The sequence below is a fragment of the Gavia stellata genome, chromosome 12, assembly GCF_030936135.1.
Source record: "Gavia stellata isolate bGavSte3 chromosome 12, bGavSte3.hap2, whole genome shotgun sequence".
Lineage (NCBI taxonomy): Eukaryota > Metazoa > Chordata > Aves > Gaviiformes > Gaviidae > Gavia > Gavia stellata.
In genome coordinates this window covers 3,554,783-3,575,385 of record NC_082605.1, presented here as the reverse complement: position 1 = coordinate 3,575,385, position 20,603 = coordinate 3,554,783, and the positions used below count along the sequence as shown (strand labels likewise).

The window sequence follows — 20,603 nt, the reverse complement described above, 5'->3', positions numbered from 1 at the left end:
TTGTGTTCTGCTTAAAAGAAAAACTTTTCCACTGGAACAGACTTGGTATAAGAAAATATAAAGAATGTGACCTAATAAGTTTGCTTGGAAATGATGCTATTACTGGGGATATTTATGTATGAATAAGACTATCAGCCCAGCAACGAGTTTCCTTTGATCCTACAGTGCAGTCAAATGCTATGTTTATTACATCAATTTTTTTGCAATGGAAAACACTATGATGTGGCAAATCTATCATCATGGCTCAAAGGCTGGATCAGGAGAGAGCAGGAGTGGGTCTGTAAAAGGAAATAGCTCTCACTTATACTCAAATGCTAGCCAATGAAAGAGAAAAAAGTTTATGATAAATGGTTGCCTTAAAACTGGGGGTTTTTTTAAGCAAAACATGTCCTTCAGTTGGTGGAACTGTGATATCTGCCTATATAACCTTCCAAGATCCTATCATCACCTACGGGTGCCCGTGCACAGCTACGCTATCAGTTAATGGAAGTTCTCTATGCTATTTTGTGTCCTGCCAGTCAAGCCTTGCCATTGAGCAAGGACACACAGCTTACAATCACTTCAGAACGCTCCCAGCAAAGTATTGTGGCTCCTCCCTGTTATGTCACTAACAGTTCTGTACTTGATCACAGGAATTGCCTCGCTCTCTTTCTACTAAGTCCCACTTCATTCCCTTGTTAGTCAGATAATCTCTCTATTCATAGGATGGATAAAGCTCTTCAGGCAAGAAAAATAATTCATATTACTGCATGTAGAATGGGTAAACTGTCCATTCCTCAGTCCCTGTTTCTTACCATGAGGTTAGAAGTGAAATGGAGGAGTTCTTATGTTCAATACTGTATGAAACACTAGCCTTTCTTTTAGGAGTTGTAGAATTCCTCAGAATTCTTTAAATTTCTGTCAAATATTACTGTAGTTGTCTAGAGCCCTACATGAAGAACATTATCCATGTCTGCACGCTACGTAACTTTTACGTAGTGTCATACGTCTGTTTCTCTTGCTTCATCTTAAGGGTTGTTTTGTCTTGATTTTTCTTTTGCCTTGTTTGGTGATGTACGTATAAAGCTATCATTGCTAGTTTGGAATACGGTTGGGTCCGTAATTTAAGACGGAGACTCTCATTCTAGTTTTCCTGATAAAAGAATAAACCCTATCCATAATTAAGTACACTACCAAGCGTAATAGGCAAGAGGATTGTCACGTTTGAATCTGTGCATAGATGCACAAGTTTGTATTTCACAGGAAAACAGAAGCCCTGTTCTGTACTTTCTAAAACCAACTGGCATCACCGAAGCCACAAAAACTGGTCAGATGATAAATCCTCCTTCTGCGGAGTTCTCACATAACGTACAGCCACAACTAGCAAGCTGTACTAGCATAAGGGCACTGGAAATGCAGGATGGGATATAGCTAAATGTTATTTCTGTTTCAGCATATCTTATCTTCAGGTTACTCACAGTTTTCAGCAGACACGTGTTTGGACCTGTATAAACTGGGACAGAATCCAGCATACTAGGTCAGGATACAGAGCCACAGCTTTTCTGGATTCTACTGGGAAAAGTAGAGTAATCGGGCCAGAATCTCTAAGCTACTATTCTGGGAAATACAAATTCAGTAAAACTGACAATATAGTGAAAATTCTGAATTTAGAGCAAACGTTATATAAAATACATTATTAGGTTAAGCCTTTAGAAAAACAGGAGCCTGAGGAGATACTCACAGAAAAAATTATTTTTATGAAACAGGTACAAGCTTTGGGTTGACACCTGTTCTGAAATATTTGGTGGTTTGGACATCTGTGCTGTTAAAGCTGTACATGGAAAGGATGGAAAGGATTATATTTTCGAGGTAAGCAATCCTACTCCTTTCAATATATGCTTTTATATACTACGAACACCCAAGTAAGGAACGTTTGTGATAGTTGGGCATTGGCTTATTTGTGTTTCAGGAAAGGCTGTGTATTTTTGAGCAACGTTTAAATCATGATACAAAACCACATGTCCAAGTTAGTGGCAACACTTGCTGGAAAATGTAACCATATATATGGTAATGTCTTTTAGTGTTTGAGGAAATGTACACAAACTACAAAACAAAACCAAATGTGGATGTCACATTTTCCCAACCCTTATGATTTCTTTCCTGAGCAGGCTTACCAGTTTTTCCTGGAAGGTTTATAGATAGCGCTATCCCAAGGGAACCCCAGCAAAATTATACCTTTACATGGAAAGGGAAATTAAGAATGAAGTGGAAACAACTTTGCTTTTTTCTAGCCTAAATATTACCTTTAAGATCTGATTCCTTATGAATCAGAGGTTTCTGCTGTAGACAATTTTGAAAAGTTTAAGTTTTTCATTTACCTTATCATGGATAAATATAACTTTTTCTAGCCATAAAACAAGAGATCATCACTTGCCTATCACACAATTCAGGATTTCTTCAGTATCTTCCATGTTCTTAGAATTTTATTCAGGAGATGGGCAAGGATCTTCAGAATCTTCCCACTCCAAAAGAGGTTGATACTTGCTAAAGTGAAAGTAAGAGTATTTTTTCTAAACCATGAGAGTAATCTGGAGATTATGGATTGACCCTTTCTAGTTATTTGTATCCATTTATAACAGAAAAGCTTTGTAGAAGTAAAAATCTTTGTTTTGTCAGTGTTAAACAGCTCTATGTATTTTCTTCTCTTCTACTTTCACAAATTTATTTATCATTGTTGCAATTGCTAATAATTCCCAAATCGATCAACAGTATTTTAAAGGATTGAGCAGCTTGCAGCATTAAACCTTTGGTAAAACAAACAGAATTAATCACTCCCTGCTGAGATGCTGAGGAAGATTTCAAGAAATCCTGTTTCCTTAGTCTGCCTGACCAAATCAGAACTTACTGTGTCTTATTGTATCAAAATTCACTGTAGCATAAAATATAGGATTCAATACTAAACCTCCTCTCTTACTCCTTCATGTAGTGCGGTCTTTCCCCTCCACTGCACCCCAAAGTTCCTGTTAGTTCTGTAATGCTTGACCCAAAGAAATCTGGCTCAGATTTGAAAGAGAGAAAAAGAAGTATTTTCCTCTTTCTGAAAACAGACTACTCTGACTTCTGATGATACAATATAGAGGAAATTCCTGAACATGAGATTTGTTGTGTGTGCTACTTCACAGCTTGGCTGGAGCCACAGGTGTCTCCCAGACACTTCTGCTTACTGGGAAGGTATTGACTTCTGCTCAGAAGTAAGCTCCTCTCCAGCAGCTGGGCTTTGGCAGCCTCCATGTGCCATTTAAAGCTTTGTAGGATACTCTGCAGTTCCTATAGCCCCTAAACGTCTCAGAGGATGGGTCTCAGCATTTTCCACACACACCCATTTATCTAAATTCATTACATTTGAGATAGTTCCTGCTGATTTGGCTGGCTTTCATCCAATAAATTTTGACCCCACAATTTAAACTATAAAATAAAGAAACGTATGCTATTTTAAGACATAAGAGCTTACTTACCTTGCCTTATAAGATAGTAGTTAAAAACTGAAAGACTGCATGCAAAAAGATCCAAAACTGGAGTAGGATTGCATTTAACAAGGATATTCTTGTAAGAACTAGAGGTTTCAGACATAAACCAATGTTGGTTCTTCTACACTGTAGCTAAAGCTAGTCTGAGAAATTATCAGCATCGACCCACACTACTTAGTCCCTCCTGCCGATCTCTTTTGTTCCCTACTTTCTTCTCATCCTGCTCTTTATGTACAAATATAGTTGCGCCTTTTCCGCTTCCAATGGAAGCGAAGGATGTCTCCTTATTTTAACAGTTGACACTTCTGTTGCGTTCCTCAGTTAGCAAATGCCTGACGGACTAAATGCACTTCACTTTCCTTCACTGAACTCAACTGTTTCCACATTTTTTTGATATTGCACAGTTTTTCAAATTTTTGAGCAAAGCCAGCAAGCATCATCAGCTTCCGCTGAAGTCAGGTACACAAAGTAATTCCTGCCTCAGGCCTGGGAGGTCTGTGGGGTAGGAGGAGACGGGGGAGCAGTTTTCCGAAAATGAAATAGCCAGTGCAAATTATGTAATGGGCCAACAGAATACCTCACTTCCTGCTTCTGAACAAGTGCCCTGATTTTCCATGCCAGACGCAGGCATACTTTTAAGCAAACAGAATTCTGAGAGCTGCGGGATACATCAGGAACTGGGTTTATAGAGCATTTTAAGTAGTGTACATAATAGATGTTGCAATTAAAAGAAAGAGTGGATAGAAGCGTGATAATTCTTGCTGTTCTACAGAATCAGTTGAATTGTTTGGAAGATGGTAATGCTCATCAGCAAGAATATTTAGAATCTGGATAAGACATTGAAATGTAGAATTGTTTGCAAAGTTCACATCCAACAGAACATCTGTAAAACTTACGATCATTTGCTTCTAAAAAGCCAGCTTACATCAACAGTTATTACAGTATAATTTTAACAGTTATTGCACTATAATTCTATCATACAATGAAGAGTAGAAGACCGTCTGCACCAGTATAGGAAAAATTTTTGCCTTTTGTGTACTTTCAACACAGGAAAATAAATGTGTTATTAAAGCTAGCATGTGCATGCTGCAATCAAGGACCAGTAGCCGAGCAGGACAATCAGTCCGTAAATACTGGGTTTTCAGTCCAGTTGTAGTCCCATACTGAAACCTCTGCTCTCATGTTTTCATGGTGACTGCTACACCTACTACAAAACTCTATGTTTCTGTATTACTGATGCTTTAATTCTGCAGATATGATCTGACAAGAAACATACGAACTTCCTCATGTATGAACTAATGTACGCAGATATGTTCTTCCTGATTTTTCAGTTTGAACATTCAGTCAGTGTAAGCACCAATAGGAAAGCATACATATATGTCGTCCAGCTTCAGAGTGAATGTGAATTAGGGTAGAATTCTACTAAAGGATCCTTCATATACTCAGCGTTCTAGACAGAAATTAACTTCAGAGGGATTTTCTGTAATAAGGTTAGGAGAGCAGCATTTTACAGGAATAACTACTTAGTACATAATACATATTTTGACAAATATGTTCCAACAAGAGCTTTAGGACATGCATAATCCAAGACAATAGTTTTAAAATACCCACAGTGTTTAAGTATTACATGTAACAACTCATCTGCTTACAAAAATCCATTCTAAACTAATGTTAGAAACTCTACCATGTAAATGACTTTTTATATGACTATTTCTGGAGGGTTATTAATTAATTTCATACTGTCCTTTCCTTTTTTATCCTATACCAATAATTTTATTATTTTAGTCTTGTAGCCATTCAACTGCTTTGTGATGGTCATTTTGTCATTCCTTGGTTTAACATTCTGCTTTCTTTTATTCCCCAAAACCATGGAGCAACAAATTGTACCAGTGGCTGATATTAGAGAATCAGTACAACATTGTCTCTCATGAACCTAATGTTCTAGCTGTACTTCTTAAAAAACACCACTGTAAAGTGATTCTTTATCTATGATCTAGTACGGTACGCTTACGTTGCAGGTAAGAATGTGTTGGTTCTTAATGTTAGATCCAGTCATCATGCCTCACTTCTTCAAGAAGGGTAAACATACTTTTTTTTTCTGTTTTAGTTTCTCTAATAGTTTCTCTTCTATGTATATTTGGTTAAAAGGCCAAGAATTTTTAAATAACTTATTTTAAAGCCTCATGGCCATTCAAGTTACGCAAAGTGTGCTTGCTGTGTAAGTAGAGTAATGACTGTTCAGGAATAATATGGAATGATTAGAGAACTAAAATGAAAGAAAAAAAAATTAAGGATGTTTAGTGATGCTGAAGTATAGTTCTAGACACTTAATTTCTGCCTACGTAAACCTTATTATGAAATAAATATACAGATCTTTATTACTGTTAGCTCCTTGTAAATGTCTCCCTCGTGCAATGTGCATGTTCCTTTGACCAAGTAGGTTGCAATGTAATAAAAACCCAAAAAATTGCAGTGTAAGTACAGCTTCTCACATTTTATAGCTTTGGGTGCTAGATTTGGGTCCATTTTGTAGTTTTGGGTTGGTCCCTCAGTGCTAGTTTGTGCATCAGTATCTTCATATTTCTGTAGCCACCCTAGAGATTTGAACAAGCTGAAGCCAATACTACTATTATTTCCCAAACATTATAAAAAGGATATATTTTTAGTGTATCATTCATCTTTCCACACTGCTATAAATGCTACTCCCAGGAGAATTTTGAAGGATGTCCATTTGTGTCTTCTTGCTCTGCAGTTGAGGGATACCTTATGCATCCCCAGGAAAAAAATCCAGACCAATTTGTCTGAAGACAGGCAGGACAAAATACTGAAGTCATAATATTATTCAAGCACAATAGAAGCTCTGTTTTTCTGGGAAGCTACAAGCTCTCTACAGTTCTCTTAGATGGGGGCTGTAAGAGGTAACTTTGACTTTTAAAAGAACATGGTTTTCTAAAAGTTGTTCCCTGGAAGAAATTACCTTCTCTAGAAGAACCTTGTGGTTCTTCTTGTTTTTTGCTGCTATACTCCAAAGAACTATCTCCAAACTCCTACCAGGGAGCAATGAACTAATTAAAGAATCACTTAGGTAAAAGGAAGGGTTGTCCGGTTGATCAGGAGGAAGGACAAGTTATTATTCTCTGTAACAATCTTAGCTATTCATTTAGGGTCTGTTCGTTTCACCTCAGTTGGAATACTCAGCTGCCAAGCATCATTATGCCAGAGACAAGCTGTAAAAACAAGAATTTTATTAACACATCATTGCAACATACAGCTTTTTAACTGTTTCACCAATTCTTGCTAATAAGACATCAAGTTAAGGTCCATTAAACTTTAACTTCTTAAATAGGAGAAGGACTTTTAATCTTTCCCTTTTTAAATTACTACTTCTGTAGTTTTAATACTAGAAGGAACAGATACTTGAGCATTGTTCATGTTTCTGACTCCACTGAATATTATCTTTCATGATTCATTCTTGGAAAACCAAACCTCTGGGAAACTAAACAAAACCTCGTATCACGATGATGAATGCAGTAAAAGAGAACAAATGTAACAGAATCCTTTAAAGTGGCCTCACAGGCAGTCTCCCAAATTTTGCTCAAAATTGAATGGGTGGGTGGCTGCTGCAGGTGTCTTATTTCTACTCGCTTATTTTTACCCTAAGCCATATTAAAATTTGCTTCCAAGTGGTTTATGACCTAGAAAGATGCAAACCGTTTGGGTTTCATAAAGAATATTTTCAGCCATTGTAAGCCAATATAAGAAATTAAGAAACAATTTGATTTTTTTTTTAAAGTCTTGGTGTAATAGACACCATTTCTGAAGGTGCTGCAGTCTCTCAAACTACTAGGAAATATACCACCAACTCCAGAGTGTATCTACTGTGTAAGGTGTAGTGGTACAGCACCAGCACTAAGCATGCTGTCTTTTATAGACTTCTGTATCCCCATATTCAGTGTCCTGAATAAGATTGGCTAAAGCACATGAAGGAATACATCAGAAGGGAGCAAAGGCAGAAGAAACCTGTACCTCATGCAGTATTTGTCCACAATTTTACTTAAAGTTGTGCTTTCTAGGAAAAGCTAGCTATACTGTTCGATTTATAGTTCAGACAGAGCTATGTCACTGACCAGGGCACAAGTTTAATGAGCACAAGCCTCTAATATTGTACTTCCAAGCGCTCAGGACCTAAGCTTACTTATTCGTCTATCGTAATCATATACAGTTCCAAAATTCAGCACCAAAGACTAGACAAAGATGTGAAAATATATTCTGTGAGAAATATTCGATAATATCCTTGTCAGTGGTGTATCACAAATCATAGACATATTTAGATTGGCAGGGACCTCCGGAGGTCACCTAGCCCAACTTTCCTCTCACGGCATGGCTAACGTCACAGTTGCTCAGGACCCTATCCTGAAGGAAAAAAGAGAGGCAGAAGTTTTATTTCTTACCACGTCTGCCAATATCTCCTATAATACAAAGATTTTTAAAAAACATAACTTTATCTCTAAATTGGGTGATTTGGCATATAAATATGTGCAGGGGTGGCAAATAATAACGGCCATGATTTTTTTACATACGTAAGTGGCTTTCCATCCATTAAAGAATATCCTCTCTTCAGGTTAGTAAGAGAACTGAATCTAGCTGTAATAGTTGATAAAGTCAGAAGCCTCTCATAATTTATGATCTGGTACTATAAGAAATTTCAAACATTTAGGAGTCTAAAATTACTCTTTTGGTGCTATAACTAAGTTATAATTAAGACCACATCTGTCTGTGAAGTTTCGTATTTCCAAAACAAGGAGCATTCCTATATTTCCTAAATAGGACTTACTATAACTTATTTATTCCTAATAGGACTTAATATAACTTAATAAGAAATGGTGAAGAAGATACAATTCTAGAAAAAACAGCCTTTGTAATAAAGATTTTTCCACGTTTCTGATGCATAGTGATGAATTCATTAATATATTCCTTCATATGTGTGCTTCATGTGATAGAAAAAATTCAGTTTATTCAATTAACTCTTCCGGGGCCTTTTTTTATATTTTGGAAGTAATAGATTTAATCCACTGAAATTTTCCAGACACCGTTCCAGAAATAATGACATCAGCTGTTCTTATAGACAGAAAAGAAAATGAAGTGTATCTAGTGACATAGTTAATGAATGGGGCAAATTTGTTTTGCTAGGACACTAGTTTTCATTTGAATGGAGCAATAATTATTGATCTGCATGAATAACAAATATTTTGGTTTCCATCCTAAGAACAATTATTCACTAATATTTTTTTCACATAATATTTATGTTTACTGTATCTGCTGTCAAAGTACCTGTAACTTTTTAAATTTAAAATTAGCAACAATAGCACTTCTTATATGTGACCATCTCAATGTTTTCTTTTGTTCATAATGAACCATAATTTATTAATAAGGGGGTGAATACAGCTAAAATTCATTGGGATGTTAAATTAATTGTCATTTTGTAGATTAAACCAATCTCTTCCACATATTCTCTTCAAAGTGCTTGAATTTTTCTCAGATATATTAACTGCATTTTCTATATATTTTTACACTTTATTTTTTATCTACTACGTTTGCATGGGTTTGCAACATACAAATTCAGCTTCATCCGTTGATTTTGATTGGACATAGAAATCATTTGCTTGGTTTGTTTTCATTCCAGATTAAACCAAGACCATATACATTTGTCTGTAGGCACTGGATCCTTCGTTTAGGAACGCTTGATTCACTTTCCCAGCTGTTCTTACTTTTTCCGCAAATGTTGTTATTCACCCACTAGAGGAGGGACTGTAAAAATTTCCTAGCAGTCACCACTGATTTTCTGCTGTACTATCCCCTACCGACTTCTCAGGTGTGGTTACATTTCCAATTACAAATTATTCCTGCATCTGCTATAGAGACCTCAGGGAAAGCCCCGTGATTACTTCATATCCAGTCACTCCCTTACTTCTCAGAAATCACACCATCTCTTCTTACGTCCCGTTCAGTCTTAAATGACCTCCTCACACTATTAGTTTTTCTTAATGTCAATTACTTTCCCCATACTTAGAACTCTTAAATTAAAATCTGTATCAGCCTCTGCTTTTACAGTCAAAATTTTCACCACAATTGGAGACATCCAGCTCCCACAAAAACAACACAGAAGAATAACACATTCATAACATAGCAACGACACAATCCAGCTTCTCTTATTCACAGACCAAAGTAAATGTTTTTTTCTCAGTCCTCACACTCTCAAGCATGGACCTTCAAAATTACCCTGATGCGCAATGAAATTACTTCCTCCTCCCTCTGCACTTACCAATTATCGTATCTTCTCCTGTCATTCGTAGGCCTTTTTCCATATGAAATCCATGTATCATTATTCTGTCTGACTCCTTGGGCACTTCTGGCTTGCAAGCCCTCTGTCTGTTCCTTCATGTTCCTCTGTGTTTCTGCATGCTGACAAACACCTTTTGCTTCCACTCTATCAACAGGGTTCTTTACCTTTGCCCTTCCTTTCACCTCCACAACTCTGTCTTTCTCCCAGCACCATTTGGGCTGGGTCTTCACAAAGCTCTAAGCAAGAGATCTTTCTTAATCCTTTGGTGGTAAACATATTATGTAATGGAGAACTATGTCTGCACAATGGCAGGCAGAGTAGTTTCTCCTTCAAACATGATGATCCCTTTGCAATTACTGATATCTTACACTTGCCCTGGCTCCTTTATTAATCCCATCCCATTTCCTTTCATATTCATCAGACTTAAACAGCATTTCTCTTCTCTTTCTTGCCAGTCTCAGTCTTGCAGCCCAACTTTCAAATACTTGTGTTACCCACACTAGCAGCGGAGTGCACAGATTAAAATATTCACTAAAGGGTCATATCACTGAAAGGTCAGGGCTTCGTTTTGTCACAGTTTCATGTTGACTTAAACATCCTGCTGGAGTTGTTACTACTGCTGATATATACACTCAGTCTCTTACACTTTAATATAAAGATGTGTTAAGTGCAATTTCAGAATATGGTTTCTGGGTGATAAGAGAATTTCATCCCATAGAATTGGTTACTGAAATGCATATATATATAAAAGATAGAAGCAATACGAATTAAGTGACGGTAATTCATTATGACCCATGTTTTTACTGGCATCTGCAAAAGTAACATATAAATTACAGATGTCTTTTTTTTCTATGAAATCCTCTTAGTGGGAGACTCCAGTATTTTAAATAGCTGAACTAGGTACTGAGAAAAAAAAAACTGGCTGTGTTTAAATGGTATTTTAAAACTAGTACAGGCTGTAAATAGACTATTTATAAACAGGATGCTTTGTGTATGTTTAAACTTTGTCAGGTCCTCTAAAGTGGGGAAAATGCCAGCATGACATTCCTGTTAGTCATTCACAGGTTTTAAAACCTGTTAGAGTTACCCAAAATATTTTTAATTCTTAAGATACATTTGTATAAAACATTACTGATTTCTGATAACCATGATCAATGATTTCTTAAAGAAAAAAAAAAAAACAAAAACAAAAGACAACAAAACCCACCCTGTAAAGTATTCACCTTGATCTCAGCTTCTTTGCCAAGGAAGAGCAGAAGCACTCTCTTAGTAAGGTTAATCTTAGTAAGGTCTATCCCTGAGAGTCACAGAAGCAATAATGTAAGAGAGGGAAGCGGAGCCTCGTCTGAGCAGCCACACGCAAGGCTGGGTGCAAATGCTGTGCTCTGGACACTCCAGCCATTCCCTCTCAGCAGTGCAAGTCGTAAAACCCCTTCAACCTCCTGCCACCTGCGATTTCCACCCACCCACGTTGCCTCTCAAGGCCAATCAGTTATTAAACTGAACAGTGTCCTGCAGTTGAACTGCTTTTAAGCCTTGGTAATCTACTCACTCAGCTATTTAGTGACATTTCACTTTGGGATCAGTAGTTTTCTTGATCATCTGATGCCTTACTTTCTCTTTTTACTACTTCGGCTACTATCTTTGTACTTCAGGAAAGTGCCAGAACACATTATAGCTTATCATTATTCAAGACTCGGCATCTGACTCAGTACTTCTTCAGTGTTAGGTTCAGCATATCTTTGGCCAACAATATTTGTTCAAGTATGGCAACAAGAAAAGGGTTTTGAACAACACCAAAGCCTGTCCAAGTGACAAAAGATTGTCAAGAGTAAATGGCCATAGTTTTTAATGTCATATGTGTTTGAATCTGCCTCAATATGTGAATTGGGCAGCTATGCTTGAAAATACTGTCTTCAAGAAATGTCAGATCTTCTCTACTGAAGCAGACATGAAGTTCTGAGCAACACGTCAAGGCTTCTTTTTTTATCCTTAGCCATAGAAGTATACTTTTCCCACATGTTCTGGTAAACAGCATGGCAGTATCTCCTAAGGAAAGTTTATATGTAAACTTGCAGTTACAGAAGTATTTAAAACCAGAAATTCAGTCAGAACCCAGTCCTCCAGATCTTAATCCTGCCTAATCCTTTGGCAGGACCTTATTTTAGGCAATTTGTTTCGCAGTCATTCCAATTTTTTTTTTAATATAAGTGGATTGTAAACAAAGTGAGGTTTTCCTTGCACACTTGTGAAACAGAACTGTTGCTTCTGTTGTTGGGTAAGAGGGGGGTTAATATATACCTGAGAGTGAGAGGGGCAATATTTTAAGAAATAACTGTTATTAATGCCTGCTTTCAAGGGGGGGCAGATTTTTAGACTGCAGACATAACTCCCTCTCTGAAAATCAGATGTTTTGCAGCAGACAGCCAAACATCCAATGTCCTTCACACCAACATCAAGACATTCTAACGTTCAGTCATTATTAACACTTTAAAGTCCTGGCCAAAGTATCTGGCACACATGGTTGCCTCCTCCCTCCAGGCATTATGCCTATTACTCTTGCAAGAAAAAGCTCATGATAAAATGAAGTGGATCTTTCAGCATTACAACAATTTTAAGAAATAGCAGTAACTCGGCGGACGTTAATACTAAAGTAAATCCACAAAAATTTTGTATTTCAAGAGCCATAAACCAGCAACACTACATTTTACCCATTCAGAAATAACAACTCATATTGGTTCAATACCTTTCTCTCAATTAATTAAAAACATTGTTTATGTTCCACTTAAAAATATGTATATAAAAAAATATGGTAAATTTTATAGAAACTTTCTGTGTAATTATTAAGCATTTCTGCAACACTGTTGATGTGGCCCAAGAGTGGAAAAATGTTCATTCATTTCTTAGGAAACATTTGCTCTGGACTTCAATTATTATTTCATTGTTTACTTTGGGGTTATTTTAAATCGTTTTAGTTGTGAGGAAGCTTAGAGGAGACATCCTAGATCTGAAAATCCCAGAACAAGTGTTGCCAACATTTTGGTTGCCAATACACAATGCCAGTGTCTCTTGTAAAGGAACAAACAGAAGAATAATGCAAATGATTTTGGGCTTCAAACTAATCTCATTATTAGAGCAAAGTAGCTGTTGTCAGCCTCAGTAAGAATTTCTATAGCACTTACCATATTTTGAAAATCTTCAAGCTTAGGTAATAGCATTTACAATGCAGCTCATTCCCAACTACAATGCAAGATGAAAGATTACATTCCAGTGTTAGAATGAACATGCATGTCCTTTTAAATCCAAATGTCTCTTTAAATACCCACACTGTGTGTCTAATTCCTAGAAGCACTTGAATACCTAGAAGAAGGAAGGTAAAACTGTGCTCTTTGTCTATAAAGGAGATAAAGTGTTCGGTGTAGGTTGATGGATGGAGTTTTGTTTTCCCCACTATATCCCTTCCACCTCAGGAGGGATCCACACAATGCAGATGCACTAGCTTTATGCTCATCGCTTTGATCCCTTTGTCACCCCTACAGATAACGAAATTCTTCCACCTTGTAACTATTTGCAGAATCAGGTCTTATCACAAAATTTCAATATCTTCCCTTCAAGTACACAAGCTGGGTAGCTAACAAAAATAGCTCAAGGCAAGAACCCACAGCAGAATGCCCACCTGAAGAGATGGGAATCAACCTTTCTAGCCAAAACTGCCCTGCCTCCCAATAGCAGAGCTCTCTTTCTAGTCCTTTTCCTAGAGACTGAATAGGAGTGAGGGAAGTTTAAGGTTTTTCTCTGACCATTAGCACTTACAATTGCCTGTGGCAGCAAGAGTCCTCCAGCACTCTTTTGACTCTGTTGAACCTTTTCAGTCTTGTTCCATTTACCTGCAAAAGAGAAGGAATCTCAGAAGCCAAAGAGATACAGGAAGGTGCACTTCTGGAAGCACTAAAACACCCCCATAAAACCAGTCCTTCTGCAGTTGTGCAAAACCCATGAGGATCCCTTACTAATGATTCTTTCCTTCTTCACCCACCACCACCTTCTCTCTTACCAGCACAGCTTATTATTGTGTCTAGTGCGTGATTTGCCTACACTAGTGAGAAACCTTGTCTGAGATTTGGCAGCTGGACAGCTTTTCACAGACTGAAAGTTAGATGGACACAACTCAGTTTGTACAGAGACTCTAACTGGGTCTGATAAATGACTTCCATACAGTATATTACTGCTAATGTAGTCTAACTGCTTTATCCCTGACAGCCTCTTATTAATTATTAACACAGTTGTTTGTATTGTAGGCCTCAGTCACTTGTGATCCACACCTATGAGAAACACCAGAATGCAGGGCTGCAGGGGACATGCCTTCACCTTTTTCTGAATAGCCTTGATGCATCTTGAAAAAGGATTGCGGTTTCTCAAAAGGGGATTAAATTCTTTTATCGTTGAAATAAGAATGTCCAGTGCCATTGTGAATAATAGTTGGGGTTATTACATTATGCTTTTATTTCCCCTGAAACAAGCACAGATGCACCAAAAGTAGCTACACTGTAGAAATAATAAATACTTATAACCCACTTAAGTGAACTGTATTCAGAATTAGTTTTATCCATCTGAATAGCTGAATTAAATTATTGCTGAACACTATTAACCTGCCACATTTAGAATGGAAATGTGCACGTTTTCATTTGCCTCTCTGATATCCTGCTTTCTTTGTAGAAATTCTTACTTCTTTTTTGCATCAGCTGCACTACTTTTCAAAAAAGCATCTCAATAGTAACAAGATCTTATTTAAATTTTTTCATTAATCGATAAGCATCCAGCCTTCCCTAGCAGAAATCCAGCAAATAGCTAGGAAGCTGAAGTTCTAGTTTGCATTTCCATGGTCTAATTCAGCTGATGAACATGGTATGAGCGACAAAAACACGTGAGAAAATCTTCAGAAATGTAGCTTAGACAGAAGCACAGACCATTACTTCAGATTTTCAGCAGACGCTGAATAGCCTATGCAACCTCATTTTCCGTATCTGCTATGTGCTTCCCACAGGAGTCATGCTCCCCAGAGAGTGTATGCCCAAGTATCATACTGAACCTGTATATTGCTTGAAGATTGGAAAGGGATGACATTGTAAAGTTGCTGTTCTCTTGCTCTGCTGACCCATATCCTGCACTTGGGCTTTTTTCTGACATAATATAGGCCATTTCTACAGATCTGGTTTCACTTTTGTCAAAAACAATTAAGTAAACAGATGACCTGACATTCCACACAGATGTGGAATAAGTTTACTTTGGTGCCGTATCAATAGCTGATGTATTGTTTTATTTTACAGGTCATGGACTGTGCAATGCCTCTGATTGGTGAGCATCAGACTGAAGACAGGCAACATATAACTGATCTAGTCGTAAGCAAAATGAACCAAATGTTGTCCAAAACTCCCATACCATCTCCTCAGAGACCCACTGCCACTCAGCAGCCTCAGGTAGGAAACTTCCGTTTGCAAAATAGAGAATCTTACTCTATAATTTTAAGCTCAAAATTTTCCTCAAAGAATTTGGCTGGAAAACTATGCAGGTATACCCTGAACTACAAGGATTCAAGAATTTACCAACATGTTTTATAGGCTTGTCATACTTAAATGAGATTACCTCCAGAGATAATCAAGTGCAAGTGTTGGTGTGGTTCTACCAGTAAACTGATAACTGTGGATTCAGTGAATTACCAGGCTTTGTATTGTTTCCTTTCAGTTACACCTGTATAAAATATCACGGAAATAATAAGAAGATATTCTTCGATAGTCATAGATAATCTTTGCGCTGAGGATGTCAGAAAGAATACTAAGACAACAATTCTTGTTGTTCTTGTGAGAAATGAATTACATCATCATCTTTTTTGATGTGCTGCAATTCACAAAAATACTTTTCAAATCTAGGAAACTCGTGAAATGTGTTTAGCATGCTAGAAAACTTGTGTCAAAGGTTGCAAATGGATGTGTTTCACTTATTTTATCTTACGTGGCCTGATAGTTAAAGTGTGGGAGTGCAGAATTCTGCCCCTGGCCTTGCTACCTTTCAGACTTTGGAAATTATCTTTGTGTTTCCATTTCCATGCTCACAAAATGTGAATTTTATTTTATTCATCCTTTAAATAACTCCTGAGAGTGTGGTATTTTTGTAAAAGGCTCTAAGAACATAAAAGTTTTGCCTCTAAATTGGAGAAATGCAGATTTGATGGGTGGACTATCAGATGGATAAGGAGTTGGCCACATGGTCGCATCCAGAGTCACAGTCAACAGCTCAATGTCCAAATAGAAATCAGTAACAAGTGGTGTCCCTCAAGGGTCTGTACTGAGACCAATACTGTTTAATATCTTCATCGATGGCATGGGTAGTGGGATCAAGTGCACCCTCAGCAAGTTTGTAGATGACACCAAGCTGAGTGGTGCAGTCAGTACCCTAGAGGGAAGGGATCCATCCAGAGGGACCTGGATGGCAGGGTCCTGCACTTGGGTCACGGCAGTCCCCCAATATCAGTACAGACTGGGTGATGAATTGACCGAGAGCAGCCCTGCAGAGAGGACTTGGAGATACTAGTGGATGAAAAACTGAATATGAGCCAGCAATGTGCGCTCACCGCCCAGAAAGCCAACCGCCTCCCGGGCTGCATGAAAAGCAGCGTGGCCAGCAGGTCGAAGGAGGTGATTCTCCCCCTCTACTCCGCTCTGGCGAGACCCCACCTGGAGTCCTGCGCCCAGCTCTGGAGTCCCCAGTACAAGAAAGACATGGACCTGATGGAGCAGGTCCAGAGGAGGGCCACGAAAATGATCAAAGGGTTGGAACACCTCTCCTATGAAGTCAGGCTGAGAGAGTTCAGGTTGTTCTAGTGAACGATGTCCCTGCCAATGGCGGGAGGAGTTGGACTAGATGATCTTTAAAAGGTCTGTTCTAACCCAAACCATTCTACGATTCTATGATCCTTTGAAAAGTGCTATATTAATGCTGAATTGCATCTTCTATGCCTTCATAGCTAGGCAGCAGGCCTGATCAAGAGCAGCATTATCAGCTACCAACTTTCATGTACTTCTTTTAATATACTGAAGGAATAAACGATGACAATACATTCTGACAATAAACTATTAAGGACTGTATTGCTGCTCTGTACCAGCGCAGCTCCATGGTAATCAGTTAAGCAACAGAATAAGCCAAACTGTAATACAGGAATTACCAAGCCTAAATCAAGAATCTATTTTTACTCCCAGTAGGCTCCACACCAGGTAAACAATTTGAAAACAATTTTGTGGCATACCTCAGACAGACAAGTTCTTGAGGCAGAATGACTAATTTGTTCTTCAAATATATCATCATGCTTTAAGTTATAAAAATACACCATCCCACATAAAAAAGTGATGTGGCTTCTATTTATATTACAGCCACTTGAAACTAAGCACAAAATTGTTTCAACCACGGAACCACATACAATGGAGAAGTTTCCATCCAACATGACTCAAGTCCATTGTAAAGGGCACTGAAAAAGAAAGACAAGGAGGGGTAAAAAAGAAATCACCTTATGCCAAAATACAGTTTCTTTTAGGACTAGTAAATTAGCCATATATTAAAATGAAGCAAAGAGTCAAATTTAGAGTTGCCCAGAGTGTACAAGTCAACATAAATCAAAATTTAAAATAGTAATAGACACTATTGTAACATTAGAAGATTCACAGTCATTTAGAGCATTTGGTATTTCACATTTTGGGGAAAAAAATGTAAGGCCTTGGGTGGGCATCCTTCCCTGGGTTTTAAAGAAGACAAGGGAGGAAGAATGTTTATGGTTATTGGTGTCATCCAAAGAAACTGGTTAGCTGTTGTATGCAAATAAAGTTTTTACTCATTTCCAAAGAAGAACTGCCTATGTAAGTCCAGAATGAAAACAGGACACAAGGAACATTTTAAGAAAGTTCCTAAATTCCTCAGTCATTGCTGTCACTCATCATGTCCGTGAAAAGGTTTTTTTCCTCTTAAACAAAAAAAGGTTTGGATGAACCCAGATAGTATTTGCTGGCTAGCTGCTGAACTTCTACTAGATTTCTACTTAGGTTACTGAAGAACTCAGCCTTTGCTAATGGCAACAGGATGTTATTCAACATCAATCTTCTTTTCTTTATCCTATCCTTAAATTACGGATTGCAGTTGACCAAAACCAGAGATATCCCTTCAGAATATTTGCAGTATTTGTTAATTTTCCTCTCAGTTCATCAGACTCTGCTTCCTTAAAATTTGTCTTGTCATATTATCCACTAGTTCAGGACAGACAAAGGCGATCTGAATTTCTGCAGAAGATACTATTTACAAATACCCATTAACCTTCCCAGCTTTAAGGGACAAATCCTGAAACAGATCTCTAGTATTTAAAACAGGTATCTCCTCACGTGTTGTTAATTTTTAGCTAGGTTGTTTTCCTAAGAATAAAATCAGTCTGTTAAAACAAGCTGTCCCTTTCATCTTTGAACAGTCTTCCCCTTTTCTAATCTGAGAAATTATTTCCTAATCTTGAGAAATACAGTCCATTCATGTGCGGGGCAGGGGGATACTGCATATTTCTGCAGGTCACATAAAATGCAAAGCCAGTAATTGATCCCAAATGAACTTTGCGCATATCTATGTGTGGTCTTAGAAACCAAAGTAATATAAATATCAAAGTGTAGTTTATGTGTTTTTCTACTTCTGCGGTTAAATGAACAGTTTACAGTCAATAGTACAGCTATAGATGTGCCATGTTTTGAATTCTCTTATTATCTGCGTGGGTTTTTAAAAATTATTTGTAATCTACCCACTACTGTGGCATTAGGTGCATTGTACGTAAAAGAATGCTTCAATTTATAAATGCCCGCAATGGTCAGTACTATTCCAATTAACTATCCATCAGACAACAAATCAATGATTAGGAAAATAAGTCTTTGTTTAGAGCTATGCAGCCAAATCTTGACGGAAATGATTGGCCTTGCAATATGTTCTGAAGGCCAACAAAGTGCTCTCTGTCACAGTGCCAGGAGCAAATTCCAAAGGCAGGGACCTGAAACAACTGTCTTGCTTGTGTTGAAACCTCAGAAGTGCAGATCCTGTGATTCTTAAACACGTTAAGTCTATAATCTGAGATATCAGATATATTGAGAATTTTTTACTATATATTTTGTGTATCACATATTTACTTATTTATCTACAAGCACCTGCACAGGCTCTATAACAAGTTTTACTGGTACACAGAACGGCAGAGAATCTGTGAAGGAGAAAAGCTACGGTTTGCAGCTCTGTGTGTTGCATCTCATGCTTTTCTCTTGTGGTCCCAGGCTACAGTTTACTGCATACCTTTGACAGCATGATTGAACCGTATTGGGCTAGAAAGTGTTCTTGATTACAGGATTCACAGCTTGCCAGTTTTGCTCTTATCATCTACTTTACAAGTCTTCCCACTGCAAAGAAAAGCAAGAGTCCCTGGACTCAGAGAAGTTCCATCTGATATAACTACATATGGTCAAAAAACTCGTTCCAAAAATTAAGTTGTTTCTATTTAATTTAAAAACATGACAGCTTGTTTTACTCACAACCATGATGAAAATACGTACTAGAACTTTATCGAAGAAGGTGATTTAAATAGAAGTTTTCCATGAGACAAACGTGCTCTACTTGCAGGCAATAAAATGATGGAAATCTAAATTTCCACCTTTTGTAACCTCTTTGAATACTTTTGACAGATCTTTTGAGAAGCCATTTTCAAAACTCGCCTAAAAACCAAACCAATAGGTTAATCTGCCCAGTGAAGTGTTCTAGGCAGTGGAATCCCTTCACTCTGCCTCCATCTGTTGATAGGAAAGATCACTGCTGAAACTTCCGCTGTCTGGGTTTGCAAAACTCTGCAGGTGGTTGCTCAGGGCAGGCTATTTTATGCTTGTTTCTGTAGCAGCATTTGTATATAAAACAATAATAGTAAAACACCTATTCAAAACTGCCTATCAAGTCATGATATGAATTGTGATGAACTAAATTCTGTGTAGAATATTACACTGGGCATGAGTATTACTGTAAAATGCAAATGATTACGGTCATGTTAGCAGTTGGAGCTAAGGAAAATCGTATTAGGAAAATGTTATTCCAGTCCAGCTCTGTTGAGACCACGTTGCATTATCCACAAAAGAACAAGGAATTTATTATCCTTAATGGAAGGAAGAAATTTGTGCACCAGAGACACAATATCCATAACGACACAACATCACAAAGAGCACAGCATTCCCTTGCTTATTAAGTTATTTTTGTGACTTAAAGGAAGATTAGTCAGGCAGCAGCAAGATGCCTTCCTAAAAATACTGGCAGAAAATCTAAAACATTGTCATCAAAACTCATAAGGAACAATGAAAAATATTGCTGGGGCATATATACATCACAGTACCTTTCAAAGGCTGCATAAGTCAAAAGCCATTCTTAAAGCTGTCATGTTAAAACGATTTTTACAAGTCATTTTTGAAATACTGAAGGTACTGATGGCTTTCACTGCGTGAGTTTTGGTTCTCTGAATCACAGCGGCATCTTGTGGCTTGTTCTCCTGTGGGAGAAGGGATTTTGAGAGTTCTGTGTTACTTAGTATGACAATGTGTTAACAGCGTATTACAGAAGCTGTGTCACATTGAGGAAGAAATTGGGTATGCATTTTACAAACACTGAACGCTCCCTATTTGAAAACTTCTTATAATGCTATTGTGATGTATTTA

General features: G+C 37.6%; 1 protein-coding gene across 1 annotated transcript in view; it reads left to right on the top strand.

Moving 5' to 3' along the window:
• Positions 1-20,603, top strand: part of SYN2 (synapsin II) — a 185,932-nt gene that overhangs the window by 148,766 nt on the left and 16,563 nt on the right. Inside the window, exons 9-10 of the mRNA XM_059823221.1 lie at positions 1,746-1,848; positions 15,177-15,326. Of these exons, the coding sequence (XP_059679204.1) occupies positions 1,746-1,848; positions 15,177-15,326 (253 nt within the window). The remainder of the gene's footprint in view (positions 1-1,745; positions 1,849-15,176; positions 15,327-20,603) is intronic.